The sequence below is a fragment of the Centruroides sculpturatus genome, unplaced genomic scaffold (genome assembly GCF_000671375.1).
Source record: "Centruroides sculpturatus isolate CEXI.00-Female unplaced genomic scaffold, Cexi_2.0 scaffold571, whole genome shotgun sequence".
NCBI classification, from domain to species: Eukaryota; Metazoa; Arthropoda; class Arachnida; order Scorpiones; family Buthidae; genus Centruroides; species Centruroides sculpturatus.
In genome coordinates this window covers 285,799-297,007 of record NW_019385013.1, presented here as the reverse complement: position 1 = coordinate 297,007, position 11,209 = coordinate 285,799, and the positions used below count along the sequence as shown (strand labels likewise).

The 11,209-nt window shown below is 28.8% G+C and overlaps 1 protein-coding gene across 1 annotated transcript in view; it reads right to left on the bottom strand.

The window, feature by feature from the left end:
- Window positions 1–1,075: 1,075 nt before the first annotated feature.
- Window positions 1,076–11,209, bottom strand: part of LOC111633416 (dynein heavy chain 12, axonemal-like) — a 172,523-nt gene continuing 162,389 nt past the window's right edge. Inside the window, exons 61-65 of the mRNA XM_023377981.1 lie at window positions 10,253–10,457; window positions 6,988–7,125; window positions 3,891–3,982; window positions 1,583–1,687; window positions 1,076–1,331 (exon numbers count right to left, since the gene is read on the bottom strand). Of these exons, the coding sequence (XP_023233749.1) occupies window positions 1,178–1,331; window positions 1,583–1,687; window positions 3,891–3,982; window positions 6,988–7,125; window positions 10,253–10,457 (694 nt within the window). The 3' untranslated portion in view covers window positions 1,076–1,177. The remainder of the gene's footprint in view (window positions 1,332–1,582; window positions 1,688–3,890; window positions 3,983–6,987; window positions 7,126–10,252; window positions 10,458–11,209) is intronic.

The window sequence follows — 11,209 nt, the reverse complement described above, 5'->3', positions numbered from 1 at the left end:
TCGAACTAGTTCGGATTCGATCCCGGGTCCCCCGGAGCGATAGACGGCCACCTTAACCGCTCTGTCATCTGGCCGTCCTTCTAATCACTTACACCAATTATCATTCTAGGCTGAGTTCATTAATAGTGGTCACTCTGCATCTCTGCTACTAAGGGATGTTTGTAAGCATTTAGGAAGAAAGAAAGGTGGCGGCCCCCGTACTATCGATAGTATCGTAACAACGAAATCTACGATTTTAAAATATGTGTTTTTAAAGACAAAAGAAGGATCCCAGTTGTAAAATTTAACCATGATATGGATTATATTGCAGACAAAGTAGCCATGAAGAAAATTAGAATGCCGGCTACCATTCGAAAAAACGTTACATCGCGTGCTCGAACTTGTGCTTTCACAACTTCTAAATTTTCATTCATAAAACCACATAATGGACCTCGAAACAAACCGGTCTGAGCAACGGAGGATGCCATATTGCTATCCACCATAAAGTATTACTACCAGCAGCCGTTTTTGCCGTCTGACACCGCGCACTTGGGCCAGAATATAGGAATGCATTTCGCAGGAAATTTTAAAGGGATGACGCTCTTTGGAAATAATTGATTTACTTTCAGTTCAAGATTAAGTAAGAAAAACATATTAGAAAAACGAGAAATTATTTATTGTGACATGGTCACAATAAATTAATTTCTCGTTTTTCTAATATTGCAATTTTTAATCATACTTTTAATTTATTTCATTTCAAATACATGGTCTCCACCTGAAATTAATAGTGTCTTGCTCCTGTACATCATACTTTTCCTGTTAGCAAGAAAGTTGTGCCAGTTATCCAATTGCTTTCAGGGGAAAAATGTTTGAATTGAAATAATGTGACTTCCGGTTTCCATATGAAGTTTGTATATAGTTAATTAGGTCCTGTTTCTTGTAACCTTTCCATACTGGTCTCGGCTTTCATGTCACTAACTCAATTCTCGAGATTAAAGAAAGACAGAAAACAGACAGATGCCAGTGGAGATTTATATCAATAGGTCTACAATTTTTGAAAATTGCAATAAAAATTAGTCATAATTATACTTGTACACATATAGAAAATATTCTGATTTATTTATTTTTAATAAATTACATAAAACTTTAAAAATTTGTTATTTACATTTTTTTATTTTTATACAAAATAAAAAGGTGGTTAGTGATCTAATTGGCATAATAATGCTGTTCCGCGCTTTACCCAATGTCGGGCGGGTTTTCTCGTAGGCAGTAATATTGGTAAGACGTAATTGGTGGAATGACCCGTGGTGGAAAGGGTGCCACGTCTTTCGCCAGTTTTATAGAGTGGAGTCCTATATAAAATTTTAAATATTAGTTAATTACTAAGAGCTTCCCTTAGAACTAATTATTGAATCCAATAAAGAAGACAAATTAAAAGTTATTCAGAGAAACCCAAGAAATGAGAACTGAGCTAGATCCTTAAATGGCAGACTCTTTTTTGCTTCAGCCATCTGGCAGTTTAATATACACTACTGTACATTAAGAAAATTAACTCTATCCAGATATATAAAATAATTTAGGTTAGATGATATAAAAGACTTACTTGTATCGACCTTCTTCAATGATTTCCTTCTTAATGCAAGGCTTTAACCAAATAACAGGCATATTATAATATAGTATTTTATTCTGTTGTTCTGTTAAAATATTACTGGAAATACAGAAGATAATTCCAATAAATTTAAATAACTACATCATGAATAATTATATTATACATATATTAAAGTTATAGTTGTTAATTACTTTCTTTCATCTTCAATAATTATATCATTTATATAATTTAAAATGAAATTGATAGAAGCAGCATTTATGAATAATTTTTGTCAACATGTATACAATGATATGATGCATAAAGTTGGTCGTGAAAAAGAATGTACAGTATTTTATAGTGTATGTTCTTTTAATTACACTAAAAAATTGAGTACAATATAGAAATGCATTTTGTTGCTCAAAGGGATCATTTTCAATTGATGTTATAAAAGTTAGTACTGTATTTTTCTCCCTTACCCTTCTTGTCTTTGTTTTCATCATCATAAATAAAATTGAGACAATGGCTGATTATTAAATTAATTGATAAAAATATGGATAGTTGATGAGGTTAATGACTCAAGTAGAAAACAACTGGTCAAAAATGTTCAAAAGGAAGAAAAAATAAACATTAATAATAAACCAAATATAGTGAAGTCCTGTAAATGTACTTCAAAAATGTTTATAAATAGTTCATGCAAGAGTGCAATACTAGAAGTAATCTCTATTAACAACCATTCTGAAAGTAGAGGCAGCAAAAATTGGTTTTGCCTTAGTACAAGTTACCATTAAACCAGCACTGAAAATATGTTTGAAATTGTCATAATGGAAACAACAGTATGCCAATGTTCCAGCATTAAACACACAATTTTAAAAACTTTATATAAAAAAATGTACTGTACAATAATTGCAAATGATACAATTTGATATGCTCTGTTTGTAAAAACTGATTTTGTTAAATTATTTAGAATAACGTAAAGTAATCATTCAGTCAGAACTTTATACAGAAAATCAAAGTTAAGCATCTTGATGATAATTTGTGTAGCAACATAAACATATTGAGAGCAAACTGTGGTATATACTCAGTCACTGAATAATCTTATATGGATCATCATATCATTTGATACTTGAAACGTGCAATGCCATAACGTTGTAATTGCCATTTTTCTCAAAATACGTTTTATTGAAGAATTGAATTCTAAATGCAATATTTTCTGCTGCAGAAAATACTGTGGCATTATTGGCATTGTAAGTGAATGTATTTCAAAGTTAAATTTATGTGAAGCCACAATGTTTAAAATGCCAGAGTGCAGTCATGTGACACTCAGCACCTAAAATGTTACAGCTTATATTTACATCATTTTAATATTCCAGAGAATTTGTAACCTAGTGAATTTTTTACCATTTTATTGTAAAACTAAAATGAAAAAGTGTTTTTTTTTTAATCTCTCTTTAAAAGTTTTTTTTTGTATTTAAAACATCATGGTATTGGATGCTTCACTTATAAAATTGACCAACCACAATGCTTAGTGTCATTTATCATGGAATGTTTCTGTCTGTTCTTCTGTATAATAAATTTTTTCACTTTTAGACTTAACCATAACTCTCATCAGTAATGCAGCCAGAAATTTAGAAAGCCGTTTCTAAATTTCTGAAATGCAAAAAATATACAAATTATGTGTTCTTTATATTATTTCATGTGATTGGTTTAAAGCAATTAAATATATTATACAAATCACAAGTAACTGAAACAAGTTACACGCACAGGTTTAAGTCATTAGATTCACATGAATGTGAAAGAAAAAATTCATATTTTTATTATATTAATAAAAATTTGAAAACTGACTTCTATGATTTAAATTTATACTTATGTGGTGATTAGCTTTAGTTTACTTATTCACTTACATATAAGCAAATTTCAATTGCTAAAAAAAATGGATATTAGTAGCAGGGGTGTAATTGCTTCCTTGCACTCCCCTGGCTGCAATCAATTCTCATGGTAAAGTCCTAAATCAGATCTCTATATATTGTAATCTTGATTAAGAATTTCAAATTTCTAAAATGTTGTTATATTTAAACATCAAAATACTAAATATTGTGCATAAAAATTTTTCAATTGCAATCAATGTTTCAAATTTTAATTATTCCTTAATATTTTGATATATGTAATTAATGTTTCTGAAGATTTTACACATAAAAGCCAAATAAATTCCAGAATGCTTTGCGATTAGTTATTCAAATAATGTAATAATGTAAGGTAATATAATTATTAAAGAAATATTTAAAATTTATCTTGCAAATAAATATTACAAAAATAATTGGCTTACTGTTCTTTGTCCCATCTGGCACCATCTAAAAACAAACCATTTATATATGCACCATCGGTAGAAAATGATGACATCTCAGTTGAGTCCATTACCTATTGTTAGATATTTTCTATATAAATTATATTATAATAATAATTTATGTATTATCTAATAATAATTTTTTAAAGAAATCTCTGTTTTTAAAAATACATTAGTTAATTAATTAAAAAAATTTAATATGTAAAATATGTACTATTGTATGGTGGTTTTCAACTGAATAGATCAAATATATTTATGAATCCAAGGATTTTATTCTAAGTTTTTCTTAGTTTACAAACTTAATAGTTTTCTATTCCTTACAAAAATATATTTTCCTATTATCTGCTACCATTTTAATTACTTGATTTTATATAATAAGTTTTTTAAAAAAAAATTAGATAAATAACCGATGGAAAATGCTATGTTTAAAAAATTAATATAACAACAAATGAACTAGGTTTTAAATAATTAAACAGAATAAGTCTATTGATAAATATTTTAAAAATACTTAAAACTTTCTAAGAGACTAAAACCAATTATTTCACAATTATAAAATCTTAATTTTAGTTCTGTAACTGATTTATAAAGTTACAGAGTAATAATATGGGAAATTTACTGAGTTTCATTACAAATAATGCAAAGTAATTTTGTCAAATTCTATTTGAATATTAACTGCTTCATTTCAATCCAAACCATATTATATAGCCAAAAGAAATTCAAAAGAATTATCTTCTTCATATATAGTATTTTGATAACGTACATAAAGCATTTATTACAAGATATTCAATATCCTCATAATTTCTTACAATCACATCACAATTGATATACTGTAATTAACTTTTGTAATTGTGATTATAAAAATATCTGTAAGTTGAAGAGAAAAACAGTTTTCTTTTTCTTTTCTTTCAAAAATAAATTGTTTTTCTCTTTAATTTGATATATTATATATTGCTTTTTTCTTTGCTTTATGTTGGAAAGAAAAACAATCCATTTTTCCAAAATGTAGACTCACAACTGCATAGTAATATGAGATGGCTAAGCAATGGTCCTCTTGTATTTTCCTGGTAAATCCCTTTTAAATCTTAAAAGTCCTTTCTAGTCTTGCACATTTTTGTTTTTATGATAAAATATTCAAATATACAAGATGTTGTAAATTTTAAAGGTGCAAGCTTTTTATTCCAATTATAAATTGGGGCAACATTTGCATAGCTTGCCTCATTTTCCTATTTTTCACTTAATTAGATTTATTATTTTTACATTTATTCCTTTATACTTTTTTCAGTTTTCTTGTTCTCACCTGAAACAGGCAGTAGTCATGGCAGAGACTAATATCACAAATGCATATATACAGGGTGTATTTTTTATCTTGAGACATTGAAATAACTTAATTGGATCTCATTATTTTGGAAAAAGGTATAAAACAAAAGTTGTAGGGTGTCGAGGAGGCCAATCAATTGGTGACCTCAGATATGACCTTGACCTTCAAGGTCATTTGGATTTTGTATGTATTTTTTCCTAATGTCAGTTCTAAGATAGTGAATCATTCACAACTAAATATCAAACAGTAATCTGCCAAACAATCAAATTTAATGAAAAATGGAGCAAATATTTAAACTCAGCATATTCAAAAACCACTTAAAACATATTTTGTTCTGGTCATTAACCTTGTATTATGCAATTTTCCTATTCGAATGGCACCATTCCGGTGGGACAGATAGAAGGAAGAAACTGTAGCAGAAGGGGGTCTAACTAATTTGACCAAAAGTAGTCATTGACCTCCTCCTGGGAGAAAGGATGGTAAACGATAATACTGGTCTACTAGTAATATTTGAAAAGTAATCCATGTTCAATACATTGTTATGGCTCCACATGTGATCAAAGTGCTAACCTTAATTAATGTCTGAAAGACTTCATATGACTTGCTTAAATAAAAAACATCTTATAGAAATGTGAGAATAATTGCTTTTATGTGATAACAAAGTGTTTAAATTTTGGCAACAGATTGTATAAACTACATGGGAAGTATATATAGATGAAAGTCAAATGGGGAAAGCTTAAGGCAGGAGGCCCAGAATTAACTGTATGTGGTTTGGAACAAAAGTCACGTTACTTCAATTCAAAATTTTCCCCTAAACAGAGTTTGATAGATTACCAACATGACTGTATTGCTAACAGGAAAAGTATTACATACAGGGACAAGACCACCACTAAAAGGATTGAGAACAATGTAACAAAAAGTTACAGCCCAGCATTGTAATGATGTCAATAATTAATAGCTCGTTAGAATTATTTTGGTTTAATTGGTTACAGCAACATGACAAGTAAGTGATCTACTGAGGGGGATGCATCCCGGGAAGACTTTTACATGAAGCTAGACCCTATTTAGGTGTTACTAATGTGAAGAAAACCCAGAAAACTCCACATGGCCAGCCCGTTGACTATGCCCAAACCCATAATTAACTAACTACCAATGTTCAGTGGTTTTATCCACTTATTAGAATTAAGAAAATACCATTCAGAAATGAAATTCCCAAGTTGTTAGATGTGGAAAATTAAATACTTAAATACTTACTATAGACTTTCAGAAGGGTAACACTTTCCACACCATGAAGGAAAGCGCTATATGCTACCTGTCTCAGTAATGATACAGTGCATCTATTTCGCACTGTATCATTGTTGCAGTAAGTAAGTGAATATAATATATATTTTTCGAAATTATATTGTTTTCTGTAAAAATTACATTTAATTTATTATTTTCTAAATTTTTGCCAACAGATGGAACTACATGCAAATTGACAACTCAAATGCAGATAGAAATTAATTGATTTATAGAAATCCAATTTATGTTCTGGGGTGATATGACCAACATTATCTAAGTTAGATGCATGTGAATGTAACTGCCATGTTTTGTAGCAATTGGTCAAATGGCCTAGAAGTGTATAGTGAACATATAAACAAATAAACATCTTCATTTATATATATAAAAATTAAGATTACATACTGTACATACTGTATTAATTCTTATGGTATTTATATTAGCTATAAATGTTTATCTTAATTCTAGAGATTTTATACTTACCTCAAAATCAAATGCTAATAAATCAATTGGTATAGTATATTTTCTGGCATGGTTCTGTAGTGTTCCTGTTAAAAATGCTTGTGTGAAATAAAATCCTGATAACCAAAATGTTTTTGGTTTTCCTTTATCTATCCACATCTAAAAACAAACATTTTAATATTGAAATGTTAGTTATTTTAGTTTAAAAAATGTTTCTTAATATAAAAATGAATAATTTATTTTTAAATTTCTGTAATATTTATAAGGAAATACATCTAAAACAATATAATGCAACTTCACAGCATAATATATGTTGTAAATTAAATATGTTATTATAGATAACCTAAACATTATTTTTCAATTCTAATCAGCTCATTTATTATAAGATAAATTAATTTGTATCTGCTGTAATTATTAAAATATAAGAATATTATTTTTGAGATTAATTTCTATAAAATGAAAAATATTTTACATAATGAATTCCTGTAAAAGAAAAGGCTGTCTATTAAGAATTTTGAAGATACACATACACAATTTTTGAAATACTTATGTGTACACACACACACACATACATTTGTGTATATATAATATATATATATATTATATATACACTTAATATTATATATAATATATATATAATATATATTATATATATATTATATATAATATTAAGTGTATATATAATATATATATATATTATATATACACAAATGTANATTTTGAGATTGTGTATGCATACATACATATATATATATATATATATTTATATATATATTTATATATAATAAATAGATAGTCTTGTTCTTGTATATATATACACGTGAGGCCCAAGTAAGACTTAAGCTCACGTGTTAAAAATTTGATAAACGTGTCAAATCAAATCAGTGGATTGATAAACTGCTAATGCTCATAAAACCTGAAAAAAAAAAGGGAAATAAAATTGGGAAAGAACAAAAGTATTAGTCGAGAAGGAAAAATACTTTTAAATAATCTTAAAAGGAGATCTAGCACAGAGTACAAGAATTCAAAACAATACTTAAGTATGAGCAGGTGTTTCAAAATATGATTAATTTCCCTTGATCGTGTAAAACGTGATGTCAAATTTGACCCATTGTAACCAAAACTGGTCTGTTATCTATCTGGCTACAAGAAACCACCCATCAGAAAGCTAGAGAGCTGAGGAAAGAATCCTTTAAAAGCCTTGATCTCAAGGACAAAGGCAGATTTTCCTCTGTCCATGTTGTGAGTTATCCAACAAGTTTTCAGTGTTCTACATACAAACTCTTCAACCCTAACTTTACCATTCTGCCTTTGGATTGTTTTGTTTTCTTGACATTTCATCACTGGATTTCCCAACACTCATAGAAACATCTTGACTGACTGCCCGGGGCCATTGATTCTACTACCGATCAGCTCCAACAATTAATGAGACACTCTATAGAATGTAAGATTTAGCATTAATAAATGAGTATATTTTGTAACTGCAGATGTCTGCCTCATTTCCATCCACCCCACATCAGATAAATCCTGACATTTGTTTATCTCCAATTCATCAACTTCATATGCATATACACAAGACTAACAAAAATATTTATTATATATATGTGTGTATACACAAGATGTCTAACAGGTTGCATCAACACTTTCCATGATCATCTCTTTTGGAGTACTGGTATCAACTTATTCCCACACAAGCAGGTTGTTCACAATTGCTCTTTGCATCCATCCGACTTCAACCTGACTGATGTGTCTCTTGATCCTATTCCTGGGCCTGCTATTCTGAGTGTGATATTTACATCTTCACAGACTGTTCTAAGTCTGAGCTTGGTGTTGGCTCAAGTGTATGTGTATATACCCATCTACATGATAATCCTCAGCATATTTTTAGGCAGTGTTACAATCAGGCTACCACTATATATTATGCTGAATTAGCTGCAATACATCAGGCAGTTCGATGGAGTTTTGACACTTCCTGACCAATTCAAATTTATTTCAATTTTTAGTGACTCTAAAGCTGCTTTAATCTCTCTTATGAATATTGACTCTCAAAGTAGTCAGATTAGAAATATTCAAGAAACTGTACATTTAAGTCTGAAAATGCTTTAAATTTTTCTAAGTCCCAGATCTGGTAGATGTGATGGAAAATGAGATGGCAGATGCTGAAGCAAAAGATGCTTCTAAAGTTGAAAACTTACCTCTGACTTTACATTCTTATTCTAGAAATGTCCTGACAAGGATAATTTATGATTGTCTTATCTCTGCATGGAACCAGTCATGGACTTCTTCGACTAAAGGGAATGTCACCAAGATGTTCTACCCATCAGTTTATGATTTTCTTGAGCATCCAATTAAGAATTTTTCCTATTCCTTTCATCAGATTCTAACTGGTCATGGTAATTTTAATTGCTATCTAGTGACATGTAATTTGGCCAGCACTACCTTCTGTTCATGCGCAATGGGTAAAGTTGAAACTGTAAAGCACATAATTTACGATTGTCACATCTATGAAGTTGAATGCTTCAGGCTAATGCTGGAAGTTCTGTCCTTGGAATATGGTTGGCCCTGTTCAGCTCATATTCTTGTGTCCAAGGAGTTGTGTGCATATTTTGCTATTTTTATTAAGGATATCTTTAAGAAAAAACAGTTAACTGCTTATTCAAATTCCAGTTGTTAGCTGTTTCATTCTGAATGTGCATTGTTCACTTTCTTACTTATCTCTTGTCATTTTTATGTATATACCATACAGTACTTACTGATTTGGTGTCATTTCAGATTAGTGAACTCAATTAAAAAAAAAAAGAAAAAACATAAGATGTCTAAAAATACCTGCCATCTTTAAATGCAATTTTCTCTGCAACAAATGAGCAAAAGTTTAAGAATATCTCTGACACAGTATGAGCATCATTTCATTTGAATATATAAAAAAGGTTTCCTTAAACTATCACATATTGCAGAGAAAAATGCTTTTTGGTCTAATTAGTTATGTAATTTTTATAAAAATTATCTATATACAAACTCAAAAACAATCTTACATTAAAAAATTTAAAACAATACATCTTTTTAATTATTATTATTTAAAGTGAAAAGTTCACATTAAAAAAATAAATAAATAAATTTGATAAACTTCCAGTTTTTAACATAAACTAAAATGCTTTAAAATGAGCACATAAGAATTAATAGTATTTTCTGTAAAAATTAAAAGTGTTTTCATTATGTTATTATCAAAATTAAAAATAAAATATGAATTTAAAATATTTAATTTTATATACAAATATGTTTTTTGTACCTTGAAAAAATTAAGACGTTCACATAAATCAATAATGTAACTAGCAAGAGGTTTAATAGAAGGATAAGAATGAGATATCCAAAGTTCTGGAACTTTTCCTATCAAAATATTTCCAGCTAGGTCTTCCAAACTTTTAGATAGAACAACTGTTCCTTTTATAGCTGCTTGGAATGTTTTTAAACTTGTCTTAATAATATTTACTAATCTATAAATAAAAATATAAATATATTATTTACAAAATAAAATTTAAAAAATAAAATTAAAAAATATTTCAAATTATTCTACAATGTTTTTAAAATTAAAATAAATATCAATAAATTATAATTAGAGATAGAGTACACTGTGTGAATTTATATCAAATGTACTATAACAATATGTGTGATGTACATTTTTCCCTAGAGAAGAAAGAGGCAACAATTGCAAAAAGCATTACTGCCAAAGACTTGTAATGGGTTATAAAAAAATATGTTACCAGGAGAGTTTTTCTCTGTGATTGCAGGACCTGTTTCATCCAATGTTCCCTCTAATTTTTTTTGTAGATGAGCGGAACATATACTTCTCAGATTCTGGGCAAAACATTTTTCTGAGCATATATATATATAATCTTATTTTTTCCTATAAATATTAAAATAATTAATTATAAAGTAGAAATTAAAATTCATTTTAAAACATACTTTTATACGAAATATTATCTTTTGTCAATGATTTAATGTATTTAATCGAAATATACGCAGCAATAATCATGTTGCAGACAGAGTGAGAAATAAGTAAACAACAATTCAAATCGGTGTGCATGCTCACCTGCGCGGCACATAAATTCTCGTGCGTGGCAACAATTTGAGCAGTGCACGGCCGCACAGCTTAGAGGGAACATTGGTCTCATCTACTCCTTTTATATCTATAAAATTTGGCTTGTAAAGTAAATGTAGGCAATATGTTTTTTGTGGTAATCTGTTA